This window comes from Neolamprologus brichardi, chromosome 5 (genome assembly GCF_056152115.1).
Source record: "Neolamprologus brichardi isolate AB-2024 chromosome 5, ASM5615211v1, whole genome shotgun sequence".
Taxonomy (NCBI): domain Eukaryota; kingdom Metazoa; phylum Chordata; class Actinopteri; order Cichliformes; family Cichlidae; genus Neolamprologus; species Neolamprologus brichardi.
In genome coordinates this window covers 34806949-34826320 of record NC_142108.1, presented here as the reverse complement: position 1 = coordinate 34826320, position 19372 = coordinate 34806949, and the positions used below count along the sequence as shown (strand labels likewise).

Sequence of the window (19372 nt, the reverse complement as noted above, 5' to 3'; positions counted from 1 at the left end):
ACCAAACTTTCCCACATTTTAAAGCCTCTCCTGTCTTTTCTTGTCTGTCTGTTGTACTTTTGATCAAACTCATGATGAACTCCAGGCTGGATGGATACTGAGGTGATAACGTGAACCTTGACTTGTGTATTTTTCTGTTTCAGACGTATGCAGTACAGAGCCACTACGGCATTCCTCACTCAGAGGTAAACAGCTGCTTTATTCACTCTGCTCATCTTTGATATCATCGCTTGTTTCTGTCTGATTTCCATCTCTGTTCCTGTCAGTTAGCAAAGCTGCACCAGTTGTCGATGCAGCAGCAAGGCCTGGCCCCCATCAGCCAGTCAGCTACACAAGTACTGCCTGGTATGTGCACACACACACACACACACACACAAACTACAGTTTAAACTCTACTAAGAGTCCATGTTTCCTTCTCTGGCCAAACAAACGTCCTTAAAGCGCTTTGTTTTCATTCATCGCTGTCTGAGGGAAAAACTTTCGATTGAAGTCAGTGAGCGGCATCGAAGCCGAGTCGCTGTCACAGAGCTTTATAAGCCACTCGCACTCAAGACACTTCGAGTTGGGGAGGACGGTGTAGGAGGAGGAATGAAGCTGAGCCCCACTGACACGATGCGTTTCCTCCTCCTCATCCTGACCCAAACCTCATTTTAACCGTAACAAAGGGAGGATTTAAAAAGTTGCTTTATTCTGCATTTCAGTCTTTTATTGACAGCGAGAGATGCTAAGAATCTAAAATAAGGTGCCTCCATCTCTCAAAAAACTGCATTCCTAAACACACACACGTTGGTTATTCATATCTTGTGGGTAGGGCTGCCACAATTAGTCGACTAGTCACGATTAGTCGACTATCAAAATCGTCGACGACTGATTTAATAGTCGACGCGTCGTTTGAAGCTTTGTAAGATCACAAAAGACGCAGGAATAAGTAGTAGGATTTAAGAGTGTAATAACGGACTGAAACAGAAGATGGCAGCACTGCATGTACAAGGATGCCAGCTGCCGTTAAACCCCGCAGAAGAAGAAGCTGTGTCCCAGAATTCATAGCGCAGCCCAGCTCAGTTTCCAACAATGGCGGCAGCTAGTTAGTTTTAATATTACTCTTATTATTCTTTCTGGGTCACAAAATAAACGTTTAACATATTTTCAGGCGAGAATGTAGCTGTGTAAACCTCAAATATCTGCTCAGTTTATCAAGACACCACATATTTTCAAAAGCGCTCCGACGTTTTCGGAGACGTCTGTTAGCCACTAGCTCGATAGCTAGCCGGGGGCTAGGCTAACTAGAGCCGTGAGAACACCGGACTCCCGCTAATCGTTTTCAAACCCACCGCCGTCTTTCGCTACTCAGATTAAACATGATATATAAGTCACTTAGATAACTTAAAAATGTTATTGTTTGGCTTTTTTCAGTGTTTTATTTGTTCCTGAGTAAATCGGTTTGGCTGAGATTAAAGTTATAGTTTTTACACAGCTGAATAAACGTCAAGCAGACAGCTGATTATCAGAAGTGTGAGATGCTCGAGAATTTACTCCGGTGTCCTGTTATATTTTAGATAGCAAGGAGTTTATTAAACTTCACCGAAACAATCTGCAAATTTCATTAAAATTTAATAAACTATCATCTTGTCTTTACTTTTAGTTAGCACATACCTTAAACACTTAAAGCTGTAAGCTAATGATAGTTATATAAGAGCAGATGCTGCTGGTGCAATAAGCTGTACGTTTTACGTTCTGACAGTCCAAAGGAATTACAGGTAACCTATTATTTCCAGCTCAATATTTGGATTCTACTCGAGCAGCTTTGCATGAGTCCCAGTTCAAAATAATCCTTCTTTATCTGACACCGGGGCTTCCCCCTCCATCCTAAGCCCGACTCTCTTCTGATCGGAGTCTACCACAAACTAATCTACTGATCAAACACTTTCCAAGAATCATTAACTTCTGATATAAGAGCTTTTCTCTCACACACTGATGGAGCTGCTTTAGCTGGATTTATTACAAAGAAGTATGATCGGTGTAAACCTGATATCTGTGTTAGGTAAACATATACCTGTAGTAAATATTACGCCTCAGAGCCATCTGCTCGTTAACATCTCTTTTCCCCCGCAAAGAGCGACTCACAGTCTCGGTGTCCGGCTCAGATTAATAGTTCAATATGCCGTATAATAAATCAGACTCCACAGAGAGGTTAACAAAATAAGTTTGTGTTGCCACAGAGCGGTTTGTGATCTGTGAAATAAACAGCCACAGAGGCTTTTGTGCTCACTGTAGTTTCATTATTGACTGATCTGCTCAGTGAAACCTGAAACACTGCAAACCGCTGAGCTTCCTGGAAAACGTGCATTTAACAGGAACTGCCTTTAATCTGTACGCCTCCATGTGTGCTGTGCTGCAGACGATTCCCACCTCCCTCTGACGCGATAACGTCTGCTCTCTGAGGCTGAGCGTGAAAGACTCGGGAGTCAGAGTGTGATAATGGTTCCCTCTGTCATTGCAAAGGAAATTAAGAGCCCAGCTCACTGATGCAGTCGCACAAAGCTTGTAATAAAACCATAACACTGCTGCAAAGCTGAGCCTAAAACCTCAAACAGCCACTCGAGATTCTGGGTCCTCTGAGAGATTTGACCGTCGTGTGCACGCAGCATGTTGGTGACGTGAGCGCGAGAGAGACGAGCTGTCAGCAGACGCATACGTGTTCAGTCTGCACACATTCGACTGAAAACAGACGTCAAAGTCTGCAGATTTATTCAAAAACCTTATTTTCATTTTGGAGAAGTCATTACGTCGAGTTTCATCATCCTCTTCATCAAAAACACCGGAGATGTTTGTAAAAATGTGCTCTCTCTGCTGTCTGCGTCTCTTATTGTGGGAGAACTTTTCAGGTGCATAATTATGTAATGAATGTTGCACGAGCTTCGTTCTGCAGCGCGGCGCTGAATTACAATCTGTGCCTGGTGGCTTTGATTTGGAGCATCCAGCTGAGCTCACACGCCGACTGCAGAGCGGCTCTCTGTACTCGAACCTGGCCGGCAGATTTCTGGCTGCGTCGGCGAGGCTCCACGCCGCTCTGCACAACGGCTCCGCTAATCGACTAAAAGGTGGAAATCAAAGGTGTGACTGAGCAAACGGCTGATTGTGTCGGCCTCGTTAATCATAAGACCGCAGAGATGGCATCGTTAAAACAATTAAATTCAGGAAATTGAATAATTTGTCACAGATGCCGTTTTTGTAGCAAAGGAGAGAACTCACCTCCACCTCTTCAGAGGAGCCAATCAGGTTCTGACGTTCCTCAAGGAGGGAAAGCAGCAACTATATAAGAGGACAAAGGACCAGAGTGTTGTGCGCTGCGGCGTGCGTGCACAAAAGGATCCAAACGCAGACTCAAGCGCTCGCAGAAAATGACACTTTATTATAACAACAAAAGGCGACCCAGGAAAACCAAAGGAGCAAAACGAGGAACTAAAAAACCCGGGGAAACAATGACGCGAGGAAGCCGGAATCGGGGCCGTGGGAGGCTGCAAAAGAAAGGGGAGAAGATTACGAGGGAGCCGGGAAGCGGAGGAAACATCAAAACTGAGTTAGACCAGTTGGCTTACGATCAGAGCGGGACCGTGGGAGCTCGGGAGGGGAGTCCGTGGAGGTAGTGGATGGGCCAGATGATGCACCGGGTGATCCAATTGAGCAGGAGGACAGGCAGGTGGCAGACGCTGAACGCCGGATCGAAACCTAGACACAAGTAGGCAGATTTAACGCAGCTCCAACAAGATATGAATGCAACGCTTTCGCGGGCGTCCAGTTACCACAGAGAGGTGATTAACGGACTGGCGTGGAGCATCTGATTAAGTAGCTCTTCAGGTAATCACTCCGATGGAGAGCAGGTGTGCCGGTGATGGTCCAGCCTGGGGGTGTGGCTACCCGCGCATCACACACACAGGACTACGGACCATGACACAGGACAGAAGTGAAAGACAGAAAAGAGGTAGGAGAAAAAAGACAAAAGGACAGAGAAGAAGAATAGAATAGAATAGAATAGACAGGTTTTTGTCAGTGTACATGTACAACGAAGAACCAGAGAGGAAACAGATGGAAAACATGAGTGCGTGAGGCATGGGGAACAAGGAAAAGGAAAGAGATTTAAGAATGAAAACTAAGGCAGGGAGCGAGGAAAAGACGAGAAAGGAAAGAAAGAAAAGAGGAAGCAGCAAAAAGAACCATCGACGAGAGAGTCGTCACGTGGGGGCGACTGATTATTCCAACCCAGTCCAGGTAGAAAACTCATCAGACGTGGTTGGACGGGTCTCACACACACACACACCTGCCAGTGCTAAGCAATGATCTACTAGAGACACTTTAGTTTCAGAGCGATCAGACGAGGGGAAGGTCCGGGTAAAGCGTATCAGTTTTTTGGCTCCTCATTAGCCGGTTGGATAGAATCATCCAGCGCACAAATATATCGATACTCAAACCGTGGTCAGCGAGTCGTGATCGCAGGGACGATAAACTGGAGAGCAGGAAGTTTTAACCGTGACAGAAACTTTCCTTCTGAAAGTAAAGTCACGAAAGCAGCAGGAAGAAAGGAGAGGTGGGACTCAAACTCGTAAGCAATCCTCCTACAAACTGAAAGAAATTCTTGGTGATGCACTTTTCCACCACAGGCAGGCAGAAAAACAAAGTGAGGGACAATCCGACACATCGGAGGAGTAAGAATCAAGAAAATCTGACAAATGTGTCCTTGTTAGCTGTTTGTGTGTCTGTGTGTGTTCACGTCTTATGATTTAGACGCTCTTATCGTTTATTCCTTCGATTAATATCCAGAAAAAGTGTCGGCACACCAGGGAGCGGAAAACTGAAATGCAGAGCGGCGCCTGATGGTTGGATTCAACCCGATCGCACTGAATCAAGTGACGGGGTGTAGGGTGGGGGTGCTGAGCATGAAGGCGAAGCTGTCCTGTGGCCACGAGCTGTGGGTGGGGATGGGAATAAAGAGATGAAGGATGCAGGAGAAACGGGAGCCTGGGTTAGAGACGGGCTGATGTAACGCTGAGCTCGATCCTGACTCGCTGTGGTCTCCAGCTGTGCTCAACAAATCAGAAACACTGTTATTAAAGCGCAAACAGAGATTCCTTCATTTTTTATTAATGGGCTAAAATAAAAATATGATTTGTTGAAACGTTTTTCCTTCTTTGTTCAGCTTTGCCCTTCCTTCAGTTTTCCTCCCACTTTTCTCTTTGGCATTGGGGGTTTGTTGTGTTTTGATCCCTGATGATTTGGATGTTTTCTAATCATTCAAAATGAATTATCTCTTCTCTCTCTCCCAGGAGGGGTGGAGGCGAATTCCCAAACCACGTCTCAGGAGCTGCTCATTCCCAACGATGTGAGTAAGAGCGCTCAGCTCCAGAGGAGGCGTGTTTGCTGTTTGTGAGTGAAAGTGTAGCGTGACTCCGGCCACTAATCTCCTTCTACCTACACAAAAACACAAGCCTACAGGTCAGCTCGTGCTCACTCCTACAAGCTTCCTCCTCCACTCCGGCTTTCTGTTCTGAACTGCTGATGTTATCGAGAGCAGCTCCTCCTCCTTTATTGAGCTGGAACAGCAGCTTTACAGTGTGTAACGATGTTAGCGCGAACGTGATGCTGGAGTCGGTCGGTGTGTTTGCATTTCCCGGTCTCTCTGAACATGCAAACTCCACGCCTCCAGCCGCGGAGATGAAGCTTCGTCTGAAAAATGAAATCGATGCTGCTCCTCTGCCTCTTCATACATTTATATTTCTGCTGCTTTGTCAGATGTAAACATGCAGCTCCAAACTTTGCAGAGATTTGAGTCTGAAATTGTGCGGTTACAGTTTTTGGTTGCTGCAGATCAACACAGAGTGCAAATGAATGGTTTTAGTGGTTTTAGTGGGCAGATGTGTGGCACACTTCAATCACAGCTTCTCAGCTTTAATTAAGCTAACGAGTTGATATTTTCCCATCATCAGAAAACGTGTGTTCAGCTCAAGCTTGCGTTTATTTAAATTTGTACGTCTGTATTTTTCACGCTGGGCTCCACAGACGCTTTTTTTAACTTCTACTCTTTTATTTAATTGAAGTGCTTTGATAGTTGTGAACTACACTGAGAGAAAATGAATCATTTTAACATTTCACCTGTAATTATGACAGAAAATACGACAGAGCAGGAAGTTTGGTTTGAAGGTTTAAAGGAGGACAAATAACTGACGCACATGAAACTGTTTACATGTTAATCATGTTTCGTGAGTGTAATCAACACCTGGACCTGGAAGCGTGTTGCAGTTTATCATCAGCTGTGTTCTCCCCCCCCCCCCCCCCCCCCCCCCCGGCTGCTGGCCCCGCCCCCAGCCCTGCAGAGCTCCCAGTGGCTTTTTTTCAGACACTTCACAGTTCAGCATCGTGCTCAAGGACGCGTGACGTTTGATGGACGTGTCGACTGTTTTGAGGTCAAAGCGGCGACCTTTTGTTCCTATGACAGCTTCTGGCCACCCGGCCTCCCCCCCTCCCCCCTCAGCCTCTGTCTCAGACAGTAATGCGTCCAGCCTGAGCTCAGCTGTTCGATGCTTCGCCCTCTCTTTGCTGTGTTTACACACCACGATCCAGCTCATTAAGCTGTTTACATGCTTCAGTAAAAGGACTCCGTGCCCGATCATTGGCTCACAGCTGACATGTGCTTTGTGTGAGTGTTCAAACTCGCACGATAAAAGGAAAATTATGATTCGTGTAAACAACATAACGTGACTCAGACGGAGCTGTGGAGCTCTCTGTGTTACCAGGTCAGGATTAACTTACTCAAACACATTTTAAGCACCTGGATGAAATGTCTGTCCGTCTGTCTCAGCAATGAGCTCATCAAAGGTCAGAGTCGTCTAAGGAGCTTGGAAAGAAAAGCGTCTGGACTTCTTTTGTTGCTTGAAGACGTTTCACCTTCATCCGAGAAGCTTCTTCAGTTCTAAGGTCAAATGGTGGAGAGTCCCAGATTTAAACGTAGTGGGAGTTTCCCCCCACAGAGGGACAAAGGACCCCCTGATGATGCTCTACCTAATCACATGAGCCAAGGTCAGAGTCTGTGACCTCAGACGTTAATGTTGCTCATTTAGTCCGATCATTATTTGGTGGCACGGGTCTGTTTCTGCGACCTCACTGCCTTTTCGATGCACATCGAGGTGGGTTGCAAAGAGGCTTGCAGACAGAGCGTACCTGTAGGGAGGCTAAAGCCTCGAATGTAACCTGTTGTGGAAACTGGAGAACCAACGGCTGACTAGTTACTCCTGTTAAATCCTTTGAAGTCTGCTGCCGGAGATGAAGTTGGTGCCTCATAATGGACGTTTTCTGAAAAGTGAAGCCAGGCTGTATATTAAGCTTTTAAAATATTTGCATTGTTTTTAATCAATATTGATGTTTTATAGACCATGTGACATTGTCCGTGATTTTGGACGCTGAAGAGTCTGAATGAACAGAAGTGATGGACGTGTCTACAGACACTTTCCTGCTGCTCTCCGAGTTGTAGTGAAACTGAAAAATGCAACACAAACAGGAACATGCTGGTTTTACTTTGAAACGTCTTTATTTCCATTTTTAACTAGTAGTTTTTGGACTTTTCTACTCAAATCTGAGGACAAAAACAAAAAACGTCTGTTTTTGTTTTTCGGTGACCTACGTTCCCCAGGATTGAGCCACTGCCCTTCTGATTGGTAGATGACCTGCTCTACCTCCTGACCTGCGAGCTACCTCCATTTTACTCTCGTCCACTTCACGGGATTAAGGCTGGACCAGCAGCAACAAGCTGACTGTGTGCTCAGCATGAACGTTCATAAAAAGCACCAAACGCTGGTTTCGATGTGGTTCACTGACTATCTGCACGTACACGGTGCTAAATAGGAGAATGTGAGCGGGAGGAGCCCGAGCACAGCCAGCCAGTGTGTTTTTCCCATTGACACAGTGAGAGTATATATATTCCCTCTTTCTGCCTCACTTGACTCTTCCTCCACTTTGCCTCTCTCTTGCCATCCATCAGCGAGTGTTAGCCAGTCATTCAGTCTGTCACACATCAGCTGCTTAGAGCTGCCGTCAAAACTCTGGGTTAAATGCAGCTCGCAGTGTGTCAGCGGCTCTGTCTGCACACACACACACACACTAATATGAGGACAACAAATTCAAGCGAACCCTTTCCATCCACTGGGTGTCAGGGATGATTAATAGGAAACAGGCTCTGGGTCTTCTCAGTGCTTCACTTTAAACGTCTGACATCCTGTCAGCAGCTGGATCACTTTAAATAACTTTATTAACTCCAGTTTAAAAAGTGATTTTTTTTAAACAACTGAATGCATCACTGATCAAACGAACTCCAGTTTACATTTCCCTGCACGACTCATTCATATTCATAGTGTGCATACTGAGACGGCAACGTTCACGTGGCCGGACGGACGTTTCTGGACTGTCACTAACATGTCAGCTTTTTGGAGCCATGAATGACCTGAAATCTGCCAAACATCCAAATGAAATCCTTGAATTTCACTCCCTGAAACTGGAGCTCAGACTTCTGAGATTGTCTCTTAGTACCATTAACTCCACAGCAGCCATATTATTGATTAGATAATTGGATTAAAAATGCTCCAGAAGGTCCAGTTCAGGGACTCCAGGAATCGAGGGAGGCTAGCAGCTACTGCCGCCTGTAAAGGTTTTAACTCAGGAGTCTCTGGGCACTGACTCAGTGCTGGAGCCTCGAGTGGACGTTAGAGGAACTGCAGTTTTGGCACTAGTGCCTTGGCTCAGTTTTGCAACTCTAGGGTTGCCCCTTGGCCGGTGACTGAGAGGTCGAGCAAACTACAGTATAAACCTGCAGATGGCACTTCGCTCTCCCGATAGCTCCAACTTATTTTTGTCCTCGTCAGTGCTTCTGAAAAAGGCTGATATGTTGCTGCTATCTTCTTCTTGTCCTTAGCGAGCGACCAGCGGCGGTGGTCTGCCACGCAACCAGTACGCTGCTGTAGGTGCTGCAGGTTCTCTTGCTTGACCAACGATTATCTTCCACACTTTTCGATCTAAGGCGATGGTTCTTTCCTGCTCGAGGTCAAGTCGAAGGGCCTTCAAATCATCCTGGATTTGTTTCATCCATGTCTTCTTTGGTGCATTTCGATGCACCCTCCAATCGGTGGGGCGGGTCAACCAGAGTAGGCCATGGGGGTAGCGGCTCGGGTCCATTCGACAAATGTGGCCAAACCAACGGAGTCGGCGGCGCTGGATTAGGTCGCCGATCATCGGTTGGCTGGTGAGGATGGTGTCATTCGATGGCGGTAGCTGCTATCAGCCTGCTGTGATCTGTTTATCAAGAGAAGATCTTTAATATCTGCTTGTGAATACAAAGATGTGCCTGTGGATGGGATTTAAATTAGCAAAGGAGCAGCAGGTTCATTCAAAGCAGCAATTATTAGTGAGGAGGGTTAAAGATGAGATGTTTCTGCACCTGGATAATAGTCTGTGATGAGGGCCGGCGTTATTAAAGAAATAACAGTATTTTTATCCATGCCTCATTACCTAACAGGAGGCTTTTGATTTCTCCTGAGGAATCCACACAGTCGTGTTCGGTCACACTGGCCTCTCTGTTCAGCTCGAGAGAGAAAAACAGGAGCGTGAGGTCATTTCTTTCCCGGAAACTCTCCATCTCCAAGACAAGATAATCAACACCTCCGCAGGTGCCGTCACCTTCCAGGTTTAAATGAAGTCGCAGCTTCGAGGCCTCTCAGAGCCTCCATTCATGCCTTTGTGTGCCGTTAGCGTGGACAGACTCGTGCAGCCCCGCTCGTGTGCGCTGACGACTGGCCGGAGAGAATAAGACGCACAAAAGCACACAGCAGAGAGGAGCTTAAGACCCGGCGCATGCAAGTGTGTGATATGTTTGTGAGTCACTGAGCAGGGCCAAGCAGAGCAGCTTAATGACATCCTATAGCTCACAGTTAGCGATTTAACAACAGCAGTCTCCCCCCTCTCTCCTCCAGTAAACCTCTCCAAATTACAGGGGCAGCAGGGAATCGCCCAAAAATAGCCCTCGCCCTGTCCTCGTCCTCCCCTGCGCTTCGGCTTCAAGCTGATTTTACCCACCAGCTCTTACATAAAGCTGCTCGCTGGGGAACACGGCATCCTGTGAAAACCACACTTTTCCAGAGCAACCGACCTTGGAGACGGAGCAAAAAACAAACCTCGTCTCCCCAGTCGCCCCGCGCTCATCCTTCCCGTCACGTCGTTTTTATTTACATTGAAGATCAAATATGAGCAATATTTTAAGTACTTAGTTTGTGAGTTAGGTGTTATCAGAGGCTTTCCACTTCCCAATCGTTCGACGTCTACATTTAGTCCAGAGTTTTGGCATGAAAGAAGGAATTCCCAGGATCTTCTTTAGCCACCAGTATACTCACCGTGCTGGTCACCTCATCACTGCCACATTCATTAAGGTTCGGCGTTATGGTGCAGGTCGTATTCGCCTGAACGACAGGTGTCGTCAACACTTTCACATCAGTGCAGATATAAGGAGGAGACGTCAAAGCCACATGCAAAGAAATTGCTTTGTTTCAAGTTGAGGCGTGCGTGACCGCCAGAACCACGGCTTTTACCAGGAGCTGCATGAGCTGCATGGCGGGTAAAATGGGAGACTCGAGGTGTTCAGTCCTTGGTGCGATTGGCTCGTGCAGAAGTAATCACACTCAGCCCAAAACACCCTGACTGACTCTATTGGAGCAGGTGGTGACGAACTCCTGAGGGGTTCATTCATGGCGTGAACGTGATCCGACCCAACTACCAGGTGTGTGCTGTTGCCAGGAGCCAGTACAGGCTGTCGGCGAGCTGAAGCATTCATGTAAATTCTCCATGTTATCCAGCCGTCTCCGAATCTGACGAGGAGGTTTATGCATTAGACATGGGCGTCTCCGCCACCTTCAGACGAGCAGATGGTCTCGAGTTTCTGGTGTGAAGAGCGAGACTTTAATCTAGACGAAGCTAAGCAGCTGGTTTTTAGGTGCAAGTCTACAAGTGCTGAAAGCTACAAAGAACAAAATGCAGTGATTTGCTAAGTGAGTCATCACATCACTGAAGGCTGTCACAGTGTAGAAGTGTGAGCCTGGCTCCACTCGAGGTTGTTAAAAGGGGGTTTTTCCTTCCAACTGTCGCCAAGTGCTTGTTCATAACCGTAGTCTGATGGTTGGGTTTTCTCTGCATTGTTGTCTTTACCTCACAGTGTAAAGCACCATGGGCCAACTATTGTTGTGATTTGGTGCCATACAGAGATGGGCAGTAACGCGTTACTTGTAAGCCAGACAGTGTTTCAGGTAACGAGTAAAGTAAGGGATTACTATTGCAAAAACGGTAATTAGATTACCGTTACTTTCCCGTAGGAACGCTGCGTTACTGTGTTACTAAAACCGTGATTTTTTTGCGAGAATGTCTCATGACAGTGACGTAAGCGAGTGCGACGTTCGTGACAACAGCTGTGTGCAGATCAACAATGGATCATATATCGAGTGCAGAGAGAGTATGAGCGTGCAGCGTTTAAAGCGTGGAAGTACTGACCTTACTTTGAGTTTGATTCCATAAAAAGTGACAAAAACATTAGTGTCCGTTGTGCGTGGGAAGAAAACTTCTTTTTACAGCGAAAAACCCCTAAACTTCCAAACAAGCACCGAGTAGCTACGACGTAATGGGAAACACAGAGAAACTCGCGGATTCTTCCACTGACCGCTGCACACCTGCACCAGGGTAACCCTCCGCCTACCCCACTCCTGCTTTACAGGTGAAAATAGAGCAACAGGACCGCTAGTCTTTGACTTTATTTATTTTCTGCTGTGTTTTACTTGCATCTATTTGAAAGACTGAGTGTAAACACACAAAATATTTTATTTTATGTGCTGGAATGTGCAGAAAATAGGTTTAAATGTTAAACTAATTTCTTCCAGTCAGAGAATGTTGCAGATAATTAAATGTTTGCTTGATGCATAAAGTTAAAAGATTAAAACTAATAAAACAAGTTTTAAAAAGAGACTTTTCCATTTGATTACATTTTGTATGATGATTATGCAGAAAAAGTAGAATTGGGCTGAAAGATCTATCACTTTATCACCTATTCAGGTTGTAAATCGTGTTTTTAAAAAGTAACTAAGTAATTAATTACTTTTGAAAATAAGTAATCAGTAAAGTAACGGGATTACTTCTTTGGGGAAGTAATCAGTAATTAGTTAAAAACTGAATTTAAGCTAAACTCAAGGGAAGCTGATAGCAACTCTCAGGTTAGCCAACAAAAAAAAAAAGTGCTACAGTCTAACCAATAAGAAACTAAGAAGAAGTTTTTCAAAATAAAAGTGAATATCTTCTGCGTGTCTTCATGCTGACTGATGACTCCTGATGTACGAATATTTAACCAGTATTCAGTGAGTCTGTGCACAGGTAGTCACGCACCTGTATGACTTTAAACTGTGTTAATACTTGTTCAGCAACCAGAGATGGAGACATTTAAAGGTTAGTGTGTGTGTCTTTGTTTCCTGGATATCTGCCAGTCTGCTGCTTGTGACTCACAGGAGGACGGTAATTATTCAATGAGCACGTTTGTGAGGTCAAACAGCGGCTAAGAGGGATCTCACGCAAATGGCTGTAACCTGGTTGTCATTGGCCAGCACTTTGTCTGTCAGTGTCTCTAATGCGCGCACACAGACACACACTTAAATTATCGAAGACCTTTCTGAGAACAGCTCTCTACAGTGCAGATCTACTCACTCTTTCGTGCACAGAGGAACAGAAAGAGGCCGTTACAGGGAGGCAATAAAGCAACGAATGAGATGAAGGCAAAAAGTGACTAAAGGGAAGCTCGGGGTCGTTAGTGGATTAAAGTGAGAAGCCGAGAGGAGCGATGAGTCATGCTTTAAAAAGACGAGGATGGTGGGGGCTCAGCAGAGAGAGGGGCTTCTGTCCACGTCAAACAGAGGGCTGCTTTAATGCGAGGCATCAAAGGAGATGCTCCTGTTCATCAGTGCTTCAAGTAATAACCCAAACTAATCTGTAATATATGAGCAAACAATTCACTGCAGATGATAAAGTTAATCAATTATACTTCTGCTGTGATCAATTTCAGGCCAATCAGCTGTGCCAAGGGTTAATTGGTTCATTCTTTACCAGCTTCCACAGTGGGCATCACATTGGTGTTGTGTTTTTAATTGGATGACACCAACACCCTGCACGCTGACATTAGTCTTCATTATCTCCTTTGCATAACTTTCATATCCTCCAAATACGCCTGACCTCGTCTGCTCCTCGTTTTTAGAGCTGAAAGAGAAAATATCAGCAGAAAGAACAAGTCTTTAAAATGTTTTGTCTAAAAATATTCAGAGCCAGGCTTTGGTTAGATTTTTTTATCTGTTCCTTAAAAGGAAGCAGGTGATCTAGGATTGTCACAGGTCCGGGGAGCTTCTGTTTAATGGCTCAGAGGAACTTTATAGATACTTTACACAAGAGTTGAAGAAAGGAGTGATGGTTAAAATGTGAGTCCTCTTTACTTACTGAGGGTAGCGCTCGTTGGTCATCTGTTCAGAGTAGGGCTGCTCAATTAATCGCATTTTAATCTCGATTACGATCTGGGCTTTCAACGATCATTAAAAATGACCGAGCCGATTATTAGCCCCTCCCTCGTGCTTTACTCTCGCGCTGCTCCGTGTGGCAAATCGAGCGCACCTCTCTGCGTTTTGAACACGTGTCACAACAATTAAGAGCAGCGGTCTTCAACCTTTTATGCGCCACGGACCGGTTTATGCCCGACAATATTTTCACGGACCGGCCTTTAAGGTGTCGCGGATAAATACAACAAAATAAAACTAGTACTGGTACCAAAAAAAGAAGATTTATTCATAACACACGTGAAAAGACCCAGGAAAACCGAGTAAACAATAAAAACAATAACAAAATAATGCTGAAAACTAGGGATGCAATGATACCAATTTTTTCAAACCGATATGATACCGATACTTGGATCTGAGTACTTACCGATACAGAGTACAAAAACCGATACTTCTACCACACACACACACACATACAAATGCAATTAATTGGAAGACAGATTTTATTTTATTCTCTGCCGATAAAAAATAAAATCTTAATAAAAATGACCACAAAAAAATTTCAAGTGAAAAATAAGCACTTCTGTTAAATTATTGCAGAGTGTCCACATTGTAATTTTACAAAATATCACTGAACTATTGGCACTGTCTCGAGCTTTCAGAATAATAAATAAACACTTCTGTTTGGAATAAAATGAATACAAATTAGGTTTGAGAATAAAATAAACGTTTAAATTGTTGCAGAGTGTCCATATTGTAAACAAACAAACAAAATAACGAAAGTATTTGGCATTGACGAACGAACTCCTCATCTGCCTGTGGATCATCAGTCGACCGTGCCATTAAACCAAGGACTGACATCGCACACACTGCTTGTCTTTACCTTTAGAAAGTTTTGGCACCATTATCTCCCTGATGTGTGGGCGGTTGGGAATTTCATATCGCAGCTCGAGTATGCTGAGAAGACGGTGCAATCCTATGTTTTCCACGACCGGCATTGGCTGGTCATCCAGAGCGATAAAATGAGTCAGAGCCTCTGTTATTTTAACTGCCCGTGGATTTTCTCTTGACATTTTTCTTCGCTTTTCCAAAACCTGAGTTAAAGTTGGCTGTTCCACACTGCTGACATTTTGTTTAGCCTAGCTACAGCAGCCTCCAGTTTCTCTTTTTTATCTGGAGCCGCCAGTCTCACTCGTCTAACCCTGTGCCTGTTTGGCGCGGGATGTCCCCCTAGTGGCCAATCTGAAAACTACAACAAAAATGACAAGCCACCCTCTGATTAATGAAATAAGTTAGTATCGGTTAACTTTTACGAGTTAACCGATACCACATTTTACAGTATCGGTCCCGATACCCGATACCAGTATCGGTATCGGTGCATCCCTACTGAAAACCGATAAAAACCTGAAAACCAGACATTTCACACCTGAGCCTCAACTCTCGCGGCCCGGTACCAAACGACTCACGGACCGGTACCGGTCCGAGGCCCGGGGGTTGGGGACCGCTGATTAAGAGGACCCGAGGGAAGCTCGGAAAGCTAAGCAGAAGTTATTTGGAGAGGAGAGTGACTGCTGTTGGTTGAAAAGAGGTAAAAAAACTTGAGTGGTGTGGAAACATTATGGGTTCATGAGTCAGACGTGGATCAAGTAGACACAGTGTGTAAACTTTGCTACAGTGTCGTAGCTGCACCACAGAGCAACACTGCAAAGTTCACTAAACATAGATGTTTACATTTTTCATTTATTTTTTATATTGCAAACATTTGCACTGTTATCAGTATTTGCACACTATTTTAGATTATTTTTAAAGTCATTATTCAACACATTGTTATTGTTAAATAAATATCGTCAAATAATCGAGATCTCAGTGAAAATAATCGTGATTATCATTTTTGCCATAATCGAGCAGCCCTAGCTCAGAGCTGCACTGTTACCGAGCCAGCCGTGTTTCCTCCTCTGGAACAAACTTTTTATAGCTGGAAACGCCCCCGTCTGTTCCAGCCCCGCCCTCTCAGTCCTCGTCTTATAATTAGGATAAACATGTCTTGTAATTACAAAATCTTTCAGTTACCTCCCAACGTTTTTTGCCTCCTTAACTGCAAAACAGATTTCAGAGTTTCATTCCTTATAAATTTAGCTCCAGATGCATAGTTGGCACCGTGCAGACGTGCTGCCACCTGACAAGCCTGCCGTCTTAAAAAAAATAATGAGACACATTTACTGACACGGAGGTGAGCTCAGTAACTACCTGTCTGTGGTTGCTGTGACACCTACTGTGTGACAAACCCCCGCTGAGACCAGGATAGCTCACACCGGGACCCTCGCCCAGCTCGCGGCAGGCAGATGAGTCAGAGTTCACCACCTGGTGCTGTCCCATATTATTAGACAGCAGCAGATAACAAGATGGAAGGACGGAAAATAAAGTGAAGGCAGAGAGCGAAGGCTGGAGGTTCGTGTGGGGAAGTGAGAAGGTCTAAGAGTTTTTTAACCTGTCACACCAGACGTAGAGGCAGACTGAGGGTCTGACAGCAAGTCCTCAGACCTCAAACTGGTCAGTAAGCTGAGCTTCCAGTTCACATGCTGTAAAAACCTCTAATCCTCTCCGTGTCTCCCTCCTCACAGCTGATTGGCTCAATCATCGGCCGCCAGGGCACCAAGATAAACGAGATCCGGCAGGTATCGGGGGCTCAGATCAAGATCGGCAGTCAGATCGACAGCACCAGCGACCGCCACGTCACCATCAGCGGCACGCCGATCGCCATCAACCTGGCTCAGTATTTAATCACTTCATGGTAAGCATCCGGAGGAAGAGGCGGGTACGAGAAGCAACGAGGCTGTAGACAAACGCCTCACATTAGACGGCTCCTTCTCCCCCAAATCAGCACTTTGATTCGCTGCTTTATTAACAGCAACTGTAGGTACAAGAGTCGGGCTGTTGTCGACAGAGAGAGGTGTGTCCTTATATACCTTCATTTTTGGTGGGTAAATGGCAAAAGGCGAGCAGCAGTCGAGCAAATGTAAATGAGTTTGATCCTCTCGCCAGTTAGAGCAGCGTCGCGGTGTTCTCTCCTCCTCGGCCGTGCATGCACCGTCAGGTACGTCTGCAGGATGCATGACAATTACTGCCTGATAAAAAAGAAATCGAGCTCTATATCGAACGCAGCGGACACGTCGGTCTCGCCTTCTCCTCGCCATTTAATCAGAAATATAAGCGACATGTGGTACGCGCCGCCAGCTCGCTTTAATACAAGTAACCACCAGCATGAATATGCAAATTGGTCATTGGACTCTGGATGAAATTGATATTTGACTTACCACTCAGCCTGCCGCCGACAGCGAGGAGAATAGGCAAGTGACACACACATAAATACTGACAGCTCACACACACACACACACACACACACACACTCTCACACACACACACACACACACACACACACTCTCACACACACACTCACACACACACACACACACACTCTCACACACACACACACACACACACACACTCTCACACACACTCACACACACACACACACACACACACACACACACACACACACACACACACACACACACACACACGGGGCAGCCTCGGTCAGTCTGAAATGTCAGGTCAGAGAAGGTGAGAGCAGTCGCTGGAGAATCCCCGACAAATTTGCTCTTTTCTATTATTTCTTTAATCGGTTACACACGGACACGGCGATCTGCCTGAGCTCATCCAATCTCCGTCCTCCCTCGGCGGGTCGCTCGCAGGTTGACGGGAAAAAGATGGAAGTCAGACTCTGGCTTCTCTGTGGAGCTTTTCTTCCAACACAACCCGCACCATCATAAGCCGTCGTCTCCCGCCTGAGCAGCTCCTGCGCTTCTTTTTTGGAGTTGTTTTCTTCAAATATTCACAAACGCAGAGATACAAACTTTGATGGTTACATAATATCTTTATGAGCAGTAAAACCTTGGCAGGAGGGAGAACAAAATATTTCATATCCTCCAAGGTTCCTTAGATATGAAATGGATTCTTTAAAAAAACCAAAGTGGTTAAACTGACAGATGTTGTGGAACGTCCCATAAACTAAAAGACAGTTCACATGAACTCACGTATAGTCAGAAAGTCTGTGATGAATGGATTCATGTGTGTTTATAACCAGGGCTGCACATAAGTGATCCGCAGGTGCGCATTTGCTGTCAAAATAAAAGACGCGCACCAGATAAGAAGTTGCAACGCGTGTTTGCATACATAAGATTTTCAGGAGGAGGACAGACATTTGTTTAGAACTCTTAAAGATGTCGAAGAAGCTCCTTTAAGCAATTACTTTGGTGTTCCTCCACCTCCAAGAAATGTCAGAAGGAGTCCGAACCGCATAAGAAGCGCGTGTTCTTGGATAAGTGGTTGCAGAAGGTGAGCTGGCTTCAAACAAATAATGAACGCACAGAGATGTGGTGCAGAATGTGCCGTGAAAATCCCACTCTAGCGGACAAAAACGGTGCATTTTATATAAACATTATTGCAACTTCTTATCTGGTGAGCATCTTTTATTTTGACACCTGCGGACCACTTATGTGCACCCCTGTCTATACAGATAGACTGCATCCCAGAAACATCAGCCAGGGTTTGCTGGAAAATGTCAGACTGTGTGAATCCAACAATATACACATATATATCTATATATACCGTATTTTCCGCACTATAAGGCGCACTTAAAATCCTTTAATTTTCTCAAAAATCGACAGTGTGCCTTATGTATGAATTCTGGTTGTAATTACTGACCTTGAAACCGATTTTATGTGCTACACGCCGCTCAGAAATATGTCAAAACTGTTTTAGTACGACTTTGGTAAGCTACGAAGCCGCACCGCTTGATGGATAGTTGGAGCATTACTCAGTTAAAAACTGTCTAAATTCTTCCATCTTTAATAAAACGATCAGCGTTGCTGCTTTACCAGGTGTAACAATCAAGTTTAACATCCAGGCATCCATGAAATTTATGATGTTTAACGGAGTTAGAAGTTAGCAAGAAGTTAGCTCGCTAGTTAGCTAAACATGATATAGCATGTTCTGACTGAGAGATTTCTGAAGCATTCAAACGTACAGCTCTGCTGTCACTTCCAACATAAATGAAGACAGAAAACTAAACAGCAGTGACATTTGTAGGGTTACTGAAGTTGGGCTAGCTGGTATATAATGATGTGCTACGTGATCGCTAGCGACACAGCTATGTTAGCATACATAAACAGTGAAGCTGGAGGATGAACGCTAACTTTTGATTAAAGTTAACGTGAGGGTTCCTGATGGTTAAACAAATGCAAACGCATGGCAGGATGCTGTAAACGGGCCAAACTTCACAACAACATGGGAACAGAGCAGCTGTGAGAGAATTCAACATTAATGAATCGATGGTACGGAAGTGAAGGAAGCAAGAAGAATGAGCTGAGTAAAGTTTGACTTATCTGACTGTTTTGTTTTGCTTAATGCGCCTTATGGTCCGAAAAATACGGTATATAGATATGTGAGGGTATCAGGTACGATCAGAGCTCTGCAGTAAAAAGGTGTGACAGGGGTGCATCTGTCAAATGATCTACCCTCCCGATTGTTTCACTTAGACAGTAGTGAAGTCACATTGAAACAATGCTTCCTGCACAGCTTGATGTTGAGTCTCTGTAACTGCCTGAGTGTGATCAACTTTAAGCTTTTTATAACGCTGTCAGGTTCTAATCTGGCCCGCCCCATGAGCAACAACCTTTACAGATTGAACTTGTAATTGTACAATATCT

The 19372-nt window shown here is 45.0% G+C and overlaps 1 protein-coding gene across 1 annotated transcript in view; it reads left to right on the top strand.

Moving 5' to 3' along the window:
• Window positions 1-19372, top strand: part of pcbp4 (poly(rC) binding protein 4) — a 197838-nt gene that overhangs the window by 167739 nt on the left and 10727 nt on the right. The window contains exons 11-14 of the mRNA XM_087841137.1: window positions 144-185; window positions 267-345; window positions 5322-5377; window positions 16226-16395. Coding sequence (XP_087697263.1) covers window positions 144-185; window positions 267-345; window positions 5322-5377; window positions 16226-16395 — 347 coding nt within the window. The remainder of the gene's footprint in view (window positions 1-143; window positions 186-266; window positions 346-5321; window positions 5378-16225; window positions 16396-19372) is intronic.